Below are 19,467 nucleotides of genomic sequence, written 5' to 3'. Positions count from 1 at the left end.
ATCAAAGAAGAAGTTGGAAAATTACTGGAAAACTGCATCTGATTCTGATGAGTAAGCCAATCTGTCATAGAATCACACTGTTAATACTATGTAGTAGAACTATCTAGAATTACACTGTTAATACTACGTCATAGAACTGTCTTGTTATTAAACTGTTATGAGATTTTCATTTGCTGAATTATTATTTGAACAACATTATTGTTGCAGGGACGCTTTTTACCTAAACAATAGGACAATATTGTACAAACATAACATTGAAAAGCTGATTGGAGATTATCCAATTTCTGCACTAATCATCGATGCTTATGGAGAGGCCCTTAATGATGATGCGAAGCAGAACACTCAGAAACAAAAAAATGCTTACTTGTCCGCCAATAACTATGTAAGATCACATCTAATACATCAAAATTATATTATCAACATGCTCACTAATTACCAACATATGACTTTTGCAGATGTTTTTGCGAGGTGCTTCACACAAGCTGACATATGATGCTTTCTATATGCCACTCCTAGAAAATATTGGAAGAGTTGATAGAGTATTCATACCAATTACAGATGAGAACCACCATACGCTGCTTGTCTTTGACATCGGTGCAGCAACGTGGACACACTTCAACTCATTCAGGCCATCAGAAAAAACTCTCCAATATTATCACAAGAAGGCAATTGTTTTGGTAAGTAAGATGGGTGATTAACACTGTTAATACATAGGACACTAAATTTAAAGGAAACTAAGTACATACTTGACTATGATGCAGGTTGAGATAGCAAATATATTCCTCTGTCTTCTTAAGGAATGTGCTGCAACATCACTGAAGACAAAACTCATCTCGATTCCTAATTTTGATACCAAGAAGCCGAGAGGGCTGATTGAAGCTTCAGCTAAAATGATTGCAACAATACTTGCCAGCATCAAACTTACACCAGAATATGCTCGGACATTGAAGTATCTGATTCGTCAAAAGACTACTAACTTCAAGCTGACTGAGAACAGAGAATGTCCCCAACAAGCAAACAATTCATAAGTTACGCAATAACAGTGAAACTTAAATCCTCTTCAACTAAAAAAAGGCTGAACTAACTCCTGCATATGTATCTCTATTATGCAGCAATGATTGTGGCCTCTTTGTCATGCACTTCATGAAGCAGCTTTCCAAAGACCAACAAATAGAATCAGATTTCAACAAAGAAAAGGTTTGGGAAATGAGAAAAGAAGTCCTCATGAAGATTATGAGCAATGAAAGAAGTTGGATTTCCATCAAAGAGAGAGAAGAGACAAATGCAAAAGAATGAAGTTGTAATCAAATATTTTGCCAAAATTCTTGCTTATATTGTAGTTTTGTAGGACTTGTGCTGGTTTAGAACACTAAAGTAAGGTGATTTTAAAATTCAAATTATGTACTTATTCTAAAACCAGTTTATTTACGTGAATTAACAGTGTATGTAACCTGAAATAACGGTCTCCATAACACTAAAACAACTAAAAAGTTGAACTCCAACAAATAACAATACACTCTAAGTACAATGTTAGTATTATATGATGGAAATAGATTGTTAATACCATGTCATAGAAGTATCTTGTTATTACTATGTCATTGAACTATCTTGTAATTTCAAGAATGATGTAAACAGCGCGCATTAAACAATGTTTGTTGATTTATAGATAATTCAAACAGCAGTAATGCTAAATTCATATCAAACTTCCAAACCAAAATTTGCAAAATACCAAAAATGGTAAATATTATGTATTAATACCAAAAGTCAAAGAGTATTCATAAGCAGTAACTGCTATTTCACCATATTAACAACTTGCATATCAATTTCTATTCCTTTCAACTATGATTGTCATTAATCAATCGTATAGCACTTTAACTAGTTAAAAACTAACTACACTTAGTCAACTCTTTATACTCCAGAACCTTTACTTCAAATAGGGGCCTTGCAAGTCCTCCTATTGTGACGATCAAAAGCACCGCATCTCTTGCACTTCACTTGCCGTTTAGTTTCACTGCTTGACTTGAAGCGCTTTGTTGGAGGTCGTCCCGGAGGCTTTCTTGTATGAGGAGGCAGAAGAACAACATCTCCAGGAGGAGGCTTCTCAATATCAGGTATGGGAAATATAGGGGTTCCATAAGTAGCCCTATAAAAGTCTGCCTTGTAATACTCATCAACAAAGTCGTACAAACACAACCCGGAATGATGGATAACTTGAATTGCATGCTGACATGGAAACCCAAGCAATTGCCACTGATAACAGGAGCAAAACCTCTCGTCCAAATTGACCACAACACTCAAATCAGCATGAACTTCAAATACAGATTCACTCGCGCGACATATCCTCCAATGACGACCCTTTGAAGCTAAATTCTTCAACTCATCCTCAATAACCGGACACAAAACACTACACCATTTCTCGGATGCAAGCTTCCTCCTAGAAATCATCTCCATCATTTTGATCCTAATAGTGTCAATCAGCTCATAAATTGGAAGCCTACGCACCTCCTTAATCCATGAATTAAACGACTCGAACAAGGCATTACTAACCTCCCCATACCTCTTTCCCGGAAAAAATGCATTAGCAAAATTTTGGACAGGAAGATCAGCCAAAAACTTATCAATTATTGTTGCACCGCCATCATCTCTTAATTTTTTCAACCTCTCCTGATATTCCTCAACAGTCGGTGCATACAACAACTTACAAAAAAGCCATAAAATATGATCCTTGAAAGAGGAACCAACAGAATGCGGATACTTCTTTTTCAAGTTGTCTTTCAAATGATATAGACAAAAACCATGGGGAGAAGAAGGAAAAACAATCCTAACAGCATCGATAATAGCACCATGCCTATCAGAAATGAATGTAAGTTGCCTACCTTCATCCACCAAGACTTCAGATATCCTTTGCAGAAACCACCTCCAATTGTCCACAGTTTCACCAGATACAATCGCAAAGGCAAAAGGGAATACCTCTACAAGAAACAAAGAACTGTATTAGTTAGTTTGAACTGTAACAGTGTTACCACATGAAGCAGAGTAAAACTACAATGCATAAAAATACTCAGATGTAGGGTATGAACAGTATAGCAACTACAGCATTTACATTTGCATAACTACACTGTTCATACCACTCAATGGAAGCAACAACTACAGCATTTACATTACATACCTTTATTTCCATTATTTGCAGTAGCTCCTAGAAGAGTACCCTTGTACTTGTTTGTGACAAAAGTACCATCAATGAACAGCATAGGCCTACACCATCGAAAACCATCAATGGAGGCCTTGAAACATATAAAGATCCGCTGGAAATGAGAACCATCCTCGCCACAGTCAAGCACACAATGAGATTCGACATTGCTGGCCTTCAAAACATCCACATACCAAGGCAGGTGAGCATAAGACAACTCCTCATCACCATGTAAATCCTTAGTAGCCGACTCCTTCCCATACCACGCAACATGATAAGGGATATCCAATCCATAATTTTCCTTCAAATCAGTAATCAGCTCAATTGGCCTTACCAAAGGATTGCTACGAACTTTATCCTTGACAATTGAAGACACCAAACGCGACCCCATTGCCTTATTTCTCTTCTCTCGGATCAAACCAGTGCAACTGTGTACGTTATTTAAATTCTTAATATAAAAGAATCCATTTACATTAGAATTAACAGCATGCACATGCCACTCACAGCCATCTGATTCCTTCTTAGCACACACAGCAGTAACGCGACGAGGCTCACTTTTCAAATACTTCATCTTAAAACCATTCTCAATCACGTACTTAGCCAACTTATCGCGGAATTCAGAAACTCCACCCTCAAACTTCTGACCCTCATGACTAATATAACCCTCCCAATCAGTAGACAAATACTTACGACCTCCACAACTACCATATTTGCCTAAATAATCATTTCCAAACTCACTGCTAGTACTATCAAAATCTATACTCAAACAAGAAGAAGAAGCTGCACTGGAATCAACAATACTACCAGCCACACTTGAATCTTTACATGTATCCTCATCTTGTGCAAAATTGTCATTATTAGGAACAGCCTCCAACAAAAAAGGAGAGGCAATTATGTTCGTATTAACTGTTTGAACATAATTCACTACTACAGCCTTATCCCTAACATAAATGTGAATTAATTGATCCTTCATCAGTCCACATACCATAAACATGACTTTCAAATCATCATCCGATTCCAACAAACAATTGGAGCAATCTATAAAGGAGTACCTCAACTCAAAATGACCTAACATAAGCTTAAACCTACTATACAACTCGTTGGACAACCAATCAAAAGTAGTAGTTGAAGATAAAATAACCATTAAAGTTCCAGCACCATAGGTGCACTTTGCCACTCTCGAATCATCCATATCTCTACAAAAAAAAACAACAAACAAAACAAAAATGACTACTAGTAATAACAGTGTTATTACCCTATACTGGAACTTTACAGTGGTGGTAGACATGCATTAGAAATAGGATTTCATAGCAAACGAGCAGTGTTATTACCCTATACTAGAATGTAACAGAGGTAGACGTGCATTAGATGTAGGATTTCATAGCAAACAAGCAGTGTTATTACCCTATACTGGAACTTTACAGTGGTGGTAGACATGCATTAGATATAGGATTTCAGAGGAAACAAGCAGTGTTATTACCCTATATTGGAACTTTACAGTGGTAGACGTGCATTAGAAATAGGATTTCATAGCAAACAAGAAGTGTTATTACCCTATACTGGAACTTTATTGAACAGTTCTTTCCCTTTTATTAACATTGTTCCTAACTACAAATACTGTTACAGCACTGAAAAAGCAAGAATATACTCAGATTCAACTGAAAAAGCATACCTCAATTAATATGAAAACCAAATCGAATATCACAAATTTCTAACCGCAGCTCAAACCGAAACATGCATTAGAAATAGGATTTCATAAGAAACAAGCAGTGTTATGATCCTATACTGGAACTTTACATGATGTAGACATGCATTAGAACTAGAATTTCAGAGGAAACAAGCAGTGTTATTACCCTATACTGGAACTTTACAGTGGTAGATGTTGCATTCCTAAGAGGACACAAATTAATGTGCATACAACCAATTAAAAATACCCGCAAGTGCACGAATCTATTGAAGTATAGATTATGTAAGTACGGGGTCGATCCCACGAAGAACTTGTCGGCTTCCTATAAGTTCTAATTTGAGTACGTAAAGAACACTTAATTGACACACCACAAATGCACAAATGCAAAATGGAAACTAAAAATGAGTAAAGAAGTGTAAAAGAAATGAAACAACACAAGAAAACTAAACAAAAACACAAACAGCATTTTCTATCGCCATTTTATCACCACTGTATCACCTGTGAACAGTGAACAGTGCCGTGAACAGTGAACAGTGCGACCGGTCGTGAACAGTGATGACCGGTCGTCTAAACAGTAACGACCGGTCGTTTTTGGCAGATTCGTTTCTCTGTTTTTTAGTTTCGACCTCTGTCCAGTGTTTTGCCTATAACTTTCCAACCGTACGTCCAAAATTCACGTTCTTTATACGGTTGGATTCAGCACAGAAAATGCAAGAACACAAAGCGGACCAAAGGTCCAAAACAATTACGGAAACAGATAAAATTTAGTAACAAAGACACATAACGTGTCAAACACGCAACTCACACACACATTGGGGGGGGGGGGGTTTGATTTGTTTGAAGTGACCTATTTCTATTGCATGAAAGTAAATGGACTTTGAAATTAAATGAGAATGGCAGAGATGAATTATCAAAGAGTGGAATCAAGATGTAACAAACACTAAGGTTTTGGAATCCACCCTAAACAATTCTACCAATGTTCATGGATACTCAAGTGATGAACTCTAAACGTGTTGATGAAGATGTTCGCAATCAAGACCATGGGTCGTGGCTCAAGACGCATTGATTCTCTCTAATATACGTAAAGTGCATGGTTCGTGCTACAATACTTGTGCCCTCCCCATAACCGAACCTAGGTATGGTTCGTACTTCGATTCAATTACAAGGAGAACCCATTAAGTTCAAAGAGAATATGAACATCACAAGAATCCTAATAGCATGGTGTTTACATTAGGTATTCAAGAAACCAAATCACATGGATGATTCTTACTTCATCCATTTATTGCTTAGGATAACATGAAGATACACATAATCCCAACAATCTCAAGAAGCATGCTTTCAAAGATGGCCAACCAAGGAAAAACACACATCAAGGATAGATTAATTTGGTGAATTGGAATTCATCAACAATATCTAGAAATTCATACACTCAAGCATCAAAACAATAAGGTAATCATGTTTAGGGCTTCAACCTAAGCCCTAGCTATGGAGTTTAGTTCCTCATAATCATTTCAAACACAAATTCGAAAAATAACTAGAAAGAGTTTACAGATTTGGAAATGATGAAAGCTTGAAGTCTTCAATGGTGGAAGTCTTCCCCCTTCTTCCTGCGGCTGCACCTCCCTCTCCTTCCTTCCTTAGCTTTTTTTGCTCTCCAATCTGCTCCTCAATTGTGGAATGATGTAATGAATCCAATACCCCCATTGAAAAGCCTCTCCAATATCATATTACACTCCCTTTGCTTCCCTCTCTCCTCCTTTCCAGCTTTACTTTTAGTATTCTAATGCAAAGTCTTCACCCATTGTCTTCTTGTCCCCTTGCAAATAATGAAGCATTGTCCTCACAAAGATGCCAAATGCTTCAGGAAATATCTCATCTACTAAGGTAAATTCTTGTTACCAAGTGTTATGGTAACAAGACTAATCAAGATGACACAATGGAGGTAAAAGCTGGCCAATTCCGGATTTCCAGAGCTGTGGTAACATGCTGGATTGGTTGGATAGGCAATACTTGTCCAATGGAGCTCAAATTTGGATATGTTGTAGTTAACATCCATTGGAACAAGTCTCATGAAGATCATGACCTCATCCGAGAACCAGAGCATGTTGATCCCAGGCCAAGAAGTTGACCTACGAAAATGAACAAAAACAAAATTATAACTAATAAAGCACTTTTAGCTCATTTTCATTCCAACCAAGGTAAAATCTAAGAAAACACAAAAAGGAAGTAAAAAGCTATAAAATGTCAAGAACTAACTCAAAATAGTGGGTGAATAACATGAAAAATCATGTGTAAAAATGAACCGAACAGTAGACGTGCATTAGAAATAGGATTTCATAGCAAACAAGCAGTGTTATTACCCTAGACTGGAACGTAACAGAGGTAGACGTGCATTACAAATACGATTTCATACCAAACAAGCAGTGTTATTACCCTATACTGGAACTTTATTGAACAGTTCTTTGACTTTTATTAACATTTTTCCTAACTATAAATACTATTACAGTACTGAAAAAGCACGAATATACTCAGATTCAACTGAAAAAGCATACCTCAATTAATATGAAAACCAAATCGAATAGCACAAATTTCTACCCGCAGCTCAAACCAAAACACGAGCAAATCCACAACCAAACAGAATCTGAAATCAATCCAAATTATAAACAAAAAGAAATTAAAATCACAATTGAAAACTCAAACGAATATCTAAGTACAAATTAGAACGAAATCAGAAAATCCAATAACTTACCTCCAAATCAGCAATAACAAAAATAAACGGATAAAATCAAGAAGAATTGGATCTGCATGTCAAATTTAAACTCCAAGACTGCAAAAATTAAAAACGAAAACATAATCAGCAACTTAATTAATCAAACATGAAATCACCAAAAATCAGACTACAATATAATCGAATACCTCAAAAATCGAATATGAATTCACAAGAGAAAATCGAATACCTCAAAATCGAAGATCGCAGATCGCACCAAGCTCCAATCGAATCTCATGCAACACAATATCGCTCCAAAAACCACCAATTCAAACAAGAATGAAGCAATAGAACTCAGCTCACACCAAAAATTAAGCTCAGAAGAATCGAAAAAGAAAGGAGATCTGGAAACAGATTATACAGAGCTTCGTTCGAAGAGGTGAACGAAGATCGCTTCGTTCGAACGACGCTCGTTTGGACTATTCGATCTGCTCGAACAAAAATCACGAGGTTGCCAAACAGTTTTCAGTTATGAGGTCACCAACGTAAATTTCAAAACATTCCTATCCTACCTGGCAAATTTTGGGCTTGTTTCTCAAAATTCAAACCAAAAGGTCAAAACCGTAATCCAACATATATACAGAATCCAAAAATCGACAGCTGTCGATTTTTGGGTATATTTTGGGTGTGTTTATATACCCTAAATAGTTTAGGGTATATTTATAATTTTATGTCTAGTATAGGGTATTTCACTAAATTTCTATAATTTTTATAGTTATATTAATTTCTTATTACTATTCCATGTTGAGTATTTGTTACTGTTCTTAATGCTTTGAATATCTTGCCAATATTTAATTGATTTGATGATCCAAGCGGAGACCGAGAGGAGATGTTTGGTGTTTGCTTCTCGTAACAAATACCATGTCTTGAATGAGTGCCCGAGACGGACTAACATGACTCATGCAGTTTTCTTGCAGGTTCTCATAGAACTTAATGGGTTCTTGATTTTCTAAATCCGTTGCTCGAGAGAGAATGGGTTGTTAATTAAGAATACTTTTGGTTGAGCCCAAGAGGGGATATCGAATGAATTACGAGAAACCAACTGTCAACATGAGTAGCAATTAGGGTTAATTGGCTATAAGAATTAAGTGGAATTGGTTATGGTGAAATCAGATGCTCTAGTGTCTCATCATCTTGATTTTCTATCATTAATTAAATTGCTATTTTTCATAATTGTTTTAGTTTACTTAAATCAATCAATCTACTTAATCAACTGTTCAAATAAACTTTTGAATTAATCATAATTGGTAATTAATAGGAAATTATAGTCTTCGTGGGAACGACACTGTACTTATTTCTATATTACTTGTGCGAATTGTGCACTTGCAATAATTTCACAACAGTGTCAATCTAGTCATAATGTACTCACATTTCCACAAAAGCAGAGGATGTAGTCTTCATATTAATATTCACACAGTAGGCTGTCTCGATAACAACATTTTCATGCTAGGGAAATCATTTGAGAGGCAATAATTTTGGAGCTATTATTTTCTTTCGATTTTTATTTTGAGACATTTTGGAGCTACAATTAGACATATGTTCTAAAAATTAAGATGTTGGCATGAGCCATAATTCAGGGATCCCGGGATCCCAGATTTCCTGGTGTAATTCACGTTACCTAATTAAAATAATTACCTAGTTAGAATTTCTTGTAATTAGCTAATTACTTTTTCTTATAGGAAAAGTCAACTTGTACTTGTATATATATCATCCTCTTGGAGAAATATAATATCAATCACAATTATTCAATCATGTGTTTAGTTTGAGTTGGTATCAAAGCCAGTTAACCCTAGTCTCTCAAACAGCGGCTAAGCTCTTGTCGTTACAAACCTAGTGAAAGGACCCGCCCTGAATTCTCCCTTGGAATCCGTGACGAACACTCTCCCTATCCGACACCAGGCATGTGTTGGCCTACATTCCTAAAATACCCTTCTTGCCCTAATTCCAAAACAACTTTAGGGCTTAACTTCTACCAGAAAATCTGCAGAGCCTCCCTTGAAACTGTCGAAATTACTACCCTGAATTAATTTTTCAACCAATTTAGCCCTCGTATTAAATTTATTCGACAATTTCACCCCTGCCATTAGCTTTTTCACAATTCCATCCAAATGCCTGTCAAATATAAGGGTAAATTTGACATTTTACAAGGTATAGTATTAAGAAAAATAAGGAAAATGTAAAAAAATCAAATGGAGAAAAAGAAAACATCCCACCAATTTCTTTTCCCCCATTTCCCAACCACCACCAACAGACCAGTCCCCCCTCCTCCCACTCTGCACCTGTAGAACCCCCCCGATTTCTTCTCCCTCATTCCCCTATAGCCTCCTAGAACTAGTGCCCCCCCATTTCCCAACCACCACCTACAGACCAGTCCCCCCTCCTCCCACTCCGCACCTGTAGAAACCAGAACACCCTTCCCCCCTCCCTCGATTTCTTCTCATTCATTCCCCTATAGCCTCCTAGAACCAATGCCCCCCCACCCCCATCGATTTCTTCTCCCCCCATTTCCCAATCACCACCCACACACCCATCCCCCCTCCTACCCCCACCTACAGAAACCAAAATCCCCCTCCCACTCGATTTCTTTCTCCCTCATTCCCCCATAGACCCCTCCCCTTTCTTCCAATCCCCCCAACCCCACAAAACTCAGAACCAGCGCCCCCTACCCTCAATTTCTTCTCCCCCACCCCCACCAATTTCTTCTCCGCCCCATTTCTCAAACACCACTCAAAAACCCCTCCCCCATCCTCCCACCCCCACCTGCAAAAACCAAAATCCCCTCTCCCCCTCCCCCCCAAATTTATTTCTCCCCATTCGAGCTCTTTGAAGAACCAAAAAAGCGTGATATTTTAAGGGGGTATTCGGCAATTTACCTTAGAAAGTAAAAGCAATAGAATAATAATTCATAAACAGTTAATACAACTCTCATAGCAAAATACCAAATTAAAATTAAATAGCCAAACCACAAACACCTTCTAACCGAAAGGTCTCGATCTGGCCGACAAGCCCACCATCTAGGTTAATTAGGCCAGCGGGGACCACAACCTCCGATTTCTGATCTGAAAGTTCCCATGAGTCTAACCCTAACCCTAACCCTACGATTGGTTCACCTAACCCCTAAAATCATTTACTCGGATTATTCGGGACTCCGATTCTCGATCCGTAAGTTCCTACACGATCCTAAAGGTACAGGGAACAACATAATTGAAATTGGAACCGATCGAACTGTTCAAACCTATCGAAACCTAATATCGCATAATAGGGGCAATATCGGTTCGGTAGTCAAACGGTAATCAAATTCAAATCTGAGCATATCATCGTACTCAGGATGACGAGGGAATAATTCTAGGTCGAAAACAAGTCGCTAACATAAGGCCCATACGCTGCTGTCTACGGTGGGTGTCTTGAGAAAATTGGGAAGATATTTCGTGAAGGTTTTGGGTGGGTTTTCTAGAGGAAGACAGGAGGAAGATATTTCGTGAAGGTTGCGATGGCAACCAAGGTCAGACGACGGCGGAAATTGAAGTAGAAGCGGTGGTGCTATTGTTCACCGTGGAGAGAGAGAGAGAGTCGCGCATGAGGAGAGAGAAGTTCCAAAAAAAATGAACTGTTTCTAGTACTTAAATTGGGACTTTGTAAAATTTACGGTTGTGCCACAGCACTTTTGTAAATCATAACTTCTTTGTTTCAACTCCGATTTAGGCCCACCACGTGTCTACGAACTTGTGAGCTTGAGCACTACGCTAAGGAACTAAGAAAATTTCCAAAACTAGCCCTGAGCTAAAAGTCAACCCTAAACCACCAAAGAACCCTAAGGTTAAAGTCGTCCTTTTGCTTTAGAATTTTGAAAATTAAATTAAATTACGGGACGAGATGTTACACCTAGTGCTACAAAAGACTCCTACAACACCAATCCATCCAAACTTGTTCTCTCTCCACCATGGCTTTCCAAGATACCCTAGACAACCCCACCGCAGCCGCAAAATCCAGTGCTTCTCGTGCTTCTGAAACCCGCAAAAATCTTGACATGGCACAACCAATTGTTACAGTTCGCAATGATACTTCCGCTGCCCCATTCACCATACGGTTGAATGGAAAGAACTATAGCACTTGGTCGAAGATGATGTTGCCTCACATGTTAGGCCAAGGAAAAAGAGGTTATCTGACAGGGAAGGTGGCTCAAGTGGAGGAAGACGCAATGGGCTTTGATTCGTGGTGTATTGAGGAGTCCATTGTTAAAGGATGGTTGACAAAAACCATGGAACCTGATTTGGTAGAATTATTCTTAGATCTACTAACAACTAAAGATGTCGGGGAGAGTACATCCTAGATGTATTATGACGCGTCTAATGAGTCACACATTTATGAATTACAGTGTAAAGCAACCCATATTACTCAAGAAGTTCGCAATATTGCATCCTACTTTGTTGAGCTCAAAAGCGTTTGGTTGGAACTAGACCGTCGTCATCCAATCAACATGAAGTGTCCTGATGATGTGAAGATTCGGCAGGCTGAGATACAGAAAGACTGTATTTATGATTTTCTTGCAGGTCTAGATAATGAGTTTGATAAAATTAGAGGAGATTTGTTGAGGTTGAGTCCATTGCCAAAATTGGAGGAGTCATTTGCTTTTGTTCGTAAAGAGGCCTAACGTCGGGAGACTATGCTCAAGAAGGATGGAAAGACTGAATCCTTTGTTGTAATGGCTTCCAAAGCTGTTGCTGCTAGTTTTTCTTTTCCCCGTCTAACCTTTGAGTAAAAAGAAAACATGCATTGCACTTATTGTAATGGGAACAGTCATACAGAGGCACGTGTTTTCACAAGAATAGGTTTTCGGAGTGGTTCCTTGAATGCTAGAAGCAACGAAAGGTGGCGCATGCAAAGGAAAAAATGGCGAGAGAGGTGTAGCTACTGTCACCACCGCCGACCAGTCTTCTGTCGGCCTGGTTGCCGGTGCTACCTCGAGTGTCTCAACCTAGCCCATGACAGCTCCTTCAGTTGATGATTCTCTTATTGTTCTCTCCCAGTTATCCATTTCAGAACCTGCTGACTGTGAAGGTAAACATGGAAAAGCTTTGGTGCTTTTTGACCAATGAGATACATGTTGGATTATCGATTCGGGTGCTACTGATCATATGACCTATGATAAATCCTTTTTTCATTTTATGACTACTCCTACCAAAACAAGTGTGGTTACTGCCAACGGCGAATCTAACTCAGTCACTCGGGCTGGTTCTATTACTCTTACTCCTACCCTATCTTTACATAAAACTTTGCTTGTTCCCACTTTGTCCCATAATTTATTATATGTTGGGCAAGTTACCGAACAGTTAGATTGTTGCGTGCTCATGTTCTTTTCCTTTTGTTTACTTTAGAATGTTCAAACCAGGGAGATCATTAGGCATGGTACTAAGAGAGGGGGGGCTTTACTATGTGGATGACATTGCATCGGGTGGTGTTCATTAGGTTTGGGGCGTTGTAAGTGAGAAGTATAAGAAGATTTGGTTATGGCATTGGTGGTTGGGTCATGTTTCCCTTAGTTATTTGCAGTCTTTGATTCTATCTCTATTTGGTGGAGTAAAAATTTCTGATTTTCAGTGTGAGACTTGTAATTTTGCAAAAAGTCACCGAACTTTTTATCCACCAAATTTGAATAAAAGCACATCTCCATTTGATTTCATCCATTCAGATGTTTAGGGTCTATCTCCGATTACTACTATCTTTGGTGTTCGGTGGTTTGTGATATTCATTGATGATTGTACTCGGTTAACTTGGCTTTATGTTATGAAGCATAAAAGTGAAGTTGGTCCTTTATTCAAGAATTCATACTAGATGATTCAAACTCAATATTCTTGTTCGCTTAAAGTTGCTCGTTCAGATAATGGAGGGGAATTTGTTAACCACACACCCGCAGACTTCTTCATTGAAAAGGGCATTCTCCATGAAACTACTTGTCCTCAGACTCCAAAACTTAATGGTGTGGCTGAACACAAAAATCGCCATATTCTTGAGACTACCCGAGCTCTCCTTATTGGGGGGGGGGGGGGGTGTTCCCCAAACCCTTTAGACCGCAGCATTTCAGTATGCTATCTACCTTCTTAATCGTTTGCCTTCACATGTTTTGGATTTTAAAACACCACTTCAGACATTGGCTGCTCATGTTCCTATTTGTTCCCATCTTAATCTCACTCCGTGCATTTTTGGTTATGTGGCGTATGTCCATCTCAATAAGTCTCACCAAACCAAGTTGGATTTGTGTGCCCTCCACTGTGTCTTTGTGGGTTTTGCACCTCAACAAAAGAGTTACCAGTGTTACCATCTCTCCAGTCACTGCTTTTATGTTACCATGGATGTTACATTTATGGAGAGCGAGATGTTTTTTCTGTCAGACGTGTCCAATCATGTCCTTCAGAGGGAGAATACAATAAAAGAAGCACATAATTGGTTTGAGATAGAAATAAAGGGGAAAGAAGCACAAAATAATGCACTGGAACCCAAGCCGCTCAGCTTAGCCAAGCCGACCTGAGCAGTTGTTGGAAGCAGGCTGCTGTCCAGTCCAGCCTAGCCGAACAGTCGAGCAGAGCCGAATAGCCCAGCCGAACTGGACAGTAGTGACCCCCCTCTCTCGGACATACCTACTCATTCTCTACTGAACATCCCTAACGTAAGTCCTTCATATCTCAATGCTTCTCAAAATATTGTTGAAATTACGAAAAAAAAATTACCTGCACGAGCAAACATGGGAATACCACCAGATAGATTCTCACTAGAAGGCAAGGTGAAAAATGCCATTGTTGATTATGTCTCCACATACAGATTGTCTCCTCAAGCTAAGTATTTGTTAGTCAAATGGAAAGAATTAAAATTCCTAATAGATTGGAAGAAGCTTTGCAAGAGCGCAAAATGGGTGGAACCAATGAATGTGGAGCCACTAATAAATAGATACATATATTAGTATTTAAATAATAAAATAATTATAAATATTGATATGGGTTTCCGTCAGGTTAGGGATATTGTTACCCATTCTTTTAACCAAATGTTTCGGTACGAATCATATTGGAATAATTAAAAATTAAAAATAATTATTTAACCAAACCTAACTAAACCGTCGGTACCATACAGTTAGTATGCGGATAATTTGGATGAGATGCCTACCCCTACCCCCAACTATCAAAGAAATGGGCTTAGCCCTAAACCTAGTCTAGGACTTGTCTTCCTCATGAATCAACCCAAATACAGAAGAAAAGTGAGCAAGTAGAATTCTATAGTGAGGGCCTAAGGCCCTTAGATGAGACTCTATCTCTTAACCGTTGGATCAAATTGGTTAGTTTGATCAAACGGTTAAGATATAGGGCCTTATAAGGCCTTCACTATAGAATGACTCAAGCGAGCAAAGTGCTCGAGCTAATTTGAAACGAGAGAAAATGATGAGCGAATTAGAATAGAGAGAAAGAGCTCGAGCTTACTGTGGATCCGGAAAAACTAGAGTCTAGATGGTATGATGGTTTGGCTTGGGTTTAGGTTCAAATAAAGTTATTGGCCCCTTTTTTCAACAAATAATAAACATGGTTAGCATATACATAATTGTAAAAGTAAAAATAATTGAAATGAATCTGTAAAAATTAACAAAACGACTACGACCAAGCAAGCAAGCATGGATATTTCATGCATATTGAAGAATCAACCATGCCATGCCACTGCCAATTATTTTTGGGCTGAAATTGATTATTTGGCACATCTCGCTGCCACTTCATGGCCCCAATTATCAAGGGGGCTAATGTTGAGGCCCAAAAAGTCACGAGAAGCCCAAAGACATTTAAAGCCCAATATAACATATAATGTTGGTCATGCGTTAATCCAAATTGTATTTTGGGAATTAATTCATTAAATAAATATGGAAATAGTGTACATGCCATGTCAAACCTATAATACATTTTTCCTATGCCAATCACCTACCAAGCTCACATGAACCCAACTCATGTGGTTTACGGTGCTTGCACGAGGGATTGTGGTGTGGAAGGTTACGGAGGTCCACAAGGCCCACATAAGCTCTTGGATAATGGAGACTTTGGGCTAGCTACTTGGGAGCACCAAAGTCCAAGCCCATTGCTTGGAGTTCTCCAATGTGGGTGAGCAAATGAGATATCCTTCAAGCACTCCCTATTACCTTATGGAAACAAGCCAATTCCAACACCTCATTTAACCCATAGAAAATAGTCATTTTCCAATGCCTAACTTTACCTGTTAGAAATAATAATGTCCCAATGCTTCCTTTTGCCTGTTGGAAATAGAATGGTTTCATCACCTCCTTTTACCCATTGGAAATAAAGGAAAGCCCTTGTCTTCTATAAATTAGAAGCCATGACACAAGTAGAGGACAACATCTCTTGGTTGCTCAAGCACCCCAGCAACTATCAGACCACGTTCTTCCTCCCTTCAGCTGTTGCAAGCATTCCAGTAGTCATCCTAGCCATTCCTCAGCTATGACAACCATTTCTTCTACTTTATTAGCCTTGAAATCCTCCATCTTCCCTATAAAGCCTCATCAAGCATAACTCCAAGTTTTTCCTTCCTCCTCATACCCTTCCAAGCTATAAACACCATAGCCTTCAAGCCTCAAGCTTTTCCTTCCATCATCCTTCTCTTGAAACTCTTAAATCACCATAGCCATAGCCACAAACAACAAGTTCTCAACACCCAAACTCAAGCCTATCCACACCAAGTCAAGCACATGCATTCTCATTTGCTAAACTTGCGAGTCTTTAGCTCCCACACACCAAGCTCTCATGCCAAGCTCGCACAATCTCGGTTCAACATCATCAAGTCATCTTCAACCATGCAAAAGCACAACCAAGCATTCATCAAGCTGTTGGAAATCTACTCAAGCCACCCATCCTTTATCATATCTCTCTCCCTCTCTCTCTCAAAAAGCTTCATCCCAAATATGAAACACCCATCCTCTCAATCTAAGTTGAAACCATAGTCATTACCTTTTTGGTAAGAAAACACAAACATCGCAAGCTCTTCGTCTAGCTTCCGAAAACACTCAAAATCTCAAGGCTTAATCTTTTCTTTATGCTCATTTTCTCTTAGCTTCCACGCCACAAGCCTCTCATGTCAAGCGTAGTAGTATCTTGATTCACCAAAGCAAACTCTCATGCCAAGCCTGTGCAACATCAATGCACCATCTTAAACTCTTCATCTAACTACCAGAAACATTAGCACAAAACACGCAGCCGCTGGAAGAAGAATAAAGTACTCCCCTAGGACTTGCTTCTCCCTCGGCATGCTTTGGGCCTAGTTCTCGCCAACTTAGAAAAAGGGGCAATGAAGGCTTGATTCACCATTCTATGGCGGTCCAAGAATCAACAAGTCCAAACAAGCCTTTCGATAGAAAAAGACCCAAACAATGTTTAAGGTTATGTTGAGAAATTGTGAGGTGAAGAGATGTGAAAGATGGGCAAAAAAGAAAAAGTTGGGCGACTACCATGGCAGGTAATGGGCATCTTCAGATTGCTATAGCCTCATTGAAATCCCACCAAGAACTTAAATAACCTTGCAGGTTTTGAAGCAAAACTTGAGGAGCAAGGATTTAAATCCAGGAAAACTAGAAACTAAAGGCCCATTCGTTTGCGTTTTTGGGACCCCATTTTTATTTTTCGTTTCCATTTTTCAATGAAAACGCGTTTGCTGCTTTGTTTTTGCAAACTTATTTTTCAACTTCTAAAAACGAATCCAAACTTATGCACAAAAGTTGAAAACAACAAATTGTTGTTTTCTATGAAAAACGAAAACATGAATTCAATTTCTGGGTTGATGGGTCATACTTTGGCTTTAGGGACTTTAGGTGCCAAGAAATGAAGGTGGGGTTTTGGGTGGTGGGTGGGTAGGGGATGGTTGTGGGGTTGTGGGTAAGGGAGGGAGTGTGAATGGGTGTGGGTTGAGGAAGGGGGGGTGAGGATGCGGTTCAGAGAAGGGGGTTTTGGGTTGGTGAGAGAGAGAAAGAGGCGATGGCGTCTGGGATGGTCTAGTGGATGCGGTTCATAAAAGATTTATCTGTATTTTTGTTTTTTTTTTTTATATTCCATAATTCCATGAAAAACAACTCACATAGATTATATGATGCATTTTTATTGAAGTTATTCATGTTGTGAAACTAGAGAATTTGTAGGGAGAAATAAGAGGAAAAGAAAGACAATATAATTTGCTCAAATAAACTTGTATTCCATTCATATTTGGTGCCACTATTTATGGGGGTAGAGAGGCCTAAATCATTTACCACCCATAATTGGTAGGTTATAAATATATAATGACGGGTATTATGATAGGTTAATAGTGGTAGGTTATGGTGGGCATCCATAACCTATAAACCCATAACGTATGGATTTATAACACTCCCCCTTGGATGTCCACCATACAATGACATCATATTGGACGTGCTAAATGTTGCCTCATTAAAAACCTTGTGAAGAAAAACCACATGGGACAAAAACCTGATCGAAGGAAAAAAGAGTACATTGCACATACATCCGATGTAGTAAAATTGAGGAGTTTACTCGATTGATATCTCCCCCTGATATTCAACAGTCTAATTGCTTGTAAAGTCGTCGCATCCCAATACCATATACCAACTTCTGAAATATAGACTTCGGAAGAGCTTTGGTGAAGAGGTCTGCCAGGTTATCTTGGGAACGAATTTGTTTGACTTCAATCTCTTGATTCTTCTGAAGCGCATGTGGGTAGAATAACTTTAGTGGTATATGTTTGGTTCTGTCACCCTTGATAAACCCTTCTTTAATTTGAGTTATACATGCAGCATTGTCTTCATACATGATTGTCGGAGCTTTTGTTGTTGAAGAAAGATCACATGTTTTCTTAATATGATGAACTAGGGATCTTAACCAAACACATTCTCTACTGGCCTCATGGAGCGCAAGAATTTCTGCATGATTAGAAGAGGTAGCAACCAAAGTTTGTTTGGAAGATCGCCATGAGATCGCTATATTTCCACAAGTAAACACATAACCAGATTGGGATCGACCCTTATGTGGATCGAAGAGATACCCAGAATCCGCATATCCAACAAGATTTGGACCTTTGGAAGGTTCGTTCAAATAAAACAGGCCAATATCAGTTGTTCCGCGAAGGTAGCGCAAGATATGCTTTATACCATTCTAGTGTCTATGTGTTGGAGCTGAGCTATATCTGACTAATAAATTTACTGGAAATGTAATATATGGCCTAGTACATTGGGCTAAATATAATAAAGCACCTATCGCACTAAGATATGGTACTTCTATACCAAGTATCATTTCATCATCCTCTTTAGGACGGAACGAACCTTTATTTGTGTCTAAGGAAGAGGTACCATTGGAGTGCTCAACAAGTGGGCATTATCCATATAAAATCGCTTCAAATTTTTTTCAGTGTAACCTTATTGATGGACAAGAATACCGTTGAGATGATGCTCAATCTACAAGCCAAGACAATATTTAGTTTTTCCAAGGTCTTTCATCTCAAATTCACACTTTACATATTCAACAATTTTAATGATCTCTTTAGGAGTTCCAATTAAGTTCATGTCATCGACATACACTGCTACGATTGCAAATCTAGAATTTGATTTCTTTATAAAAACACAAGGGCATATGGGATCATTGATGTAGCCTTCCTTAATCAAATATTCACTAAGACGGTTGTACCACATTCATCCAGAGTACATGTTTCGTCATTTAGTGTTTGATTCTGCCAACTTGAATCCTTATGGGACTTTCATATAAATATTAGCATCTAACTCCCCATACAAGTATGTAGTAACAACGT

At 38.6% G+C, this 19,467-nt stretch overlaps 2 protein-coding genes across 2 annotated transcripts; one reads left to right on the top strand and one right to left on the bottom strand.

Annotated features, from left to right (window-relative positions):
* Positions 1 to 1,929: 1,929 nt before the first annotated feature.
* On the bottom strand, positions 1,930 to 4,382 carry LOC110773249 (uncharacterized). The gene is made up of 2 exons (XM_088254628.1): positions 3,170 to 4,382; positions 1,930 to 2,972 (listed from the first exon to the last, which is right to left on the bottom strand). The coding sequence occupies exons 1-2, from the start codon at positions 4,380 to 4,382 to the stop codon at positions 1,930 to 1,932; spliced, it is 2,256 nt and encodes a 751-aa protein (XP_088110754.1).
* A 7,202-nt stretch (positions 4,383 to 11,584) lies between these two features.
* Positions 11,585 to 12,295, top strand: LOC148293865 (uncharacterized). The gene is made up of 2 exons (XM_088254627.1): positions 11,585 to 11,917; positions 12,020 to 12,295. The coding sequence occupies exons 1-2, from the start codon at positions 11,585 to 11,587 to the stop codon at positions 12,293 to 12,295; spliced, it is 609 nt and encodes a 202-aa protein (XP_088110753.1).
* Positions 12,296 to 19,467: the final 7,172 nt, after the last annotated feature.

The sequence above is a fragment of the Prunus avium genome, chromosome 6 (assembly GCF_965620075.1).
Source record: "Prunus avium chromosome 6, drPruAviu1.hap1.1, whole genome shotgun sequence".
Classification (NCBI taxonomy): domain Eukaryota; kingdom Viridiplantae; phylum Streptophyta; class Magnoliopsida; order Rosales; family Rosaceae; genus Prunus; species Prunus avium.
This window is presented reverse-complemented; position numbering and strand designations above follow the sequence as displayed.

Coding starts and splice junctions, on each gene's coding strand:
- LOC110773249 (XM_088254628.1), bottom strand. CDS start 4,382: ATGGATGATTCGAGAGTGGCAAAGTGCACCTATGGTGCTGGAACTTTA. Junction 2,973..3,169: donor TGCAAATAATGGAAATAAAG/GTATGTAATGTA, acceptor TGTTTCTTGTAG/AGGTATTCCCTTTTGCCTTT.
- LOC148293865 (XM_088254627.1), top strand. CDS start 11,585: ATGGCTTTCCAAGATACCCTAGACAACCCCACCGCAGCCGCAAAATCC. Junction 11,918..12,019: donor AAACCATGGAACCTGATTTG/GTAGAATTATTC, acceptor TATGAATTACAG/TGTAAAGCAACCCATATTAC.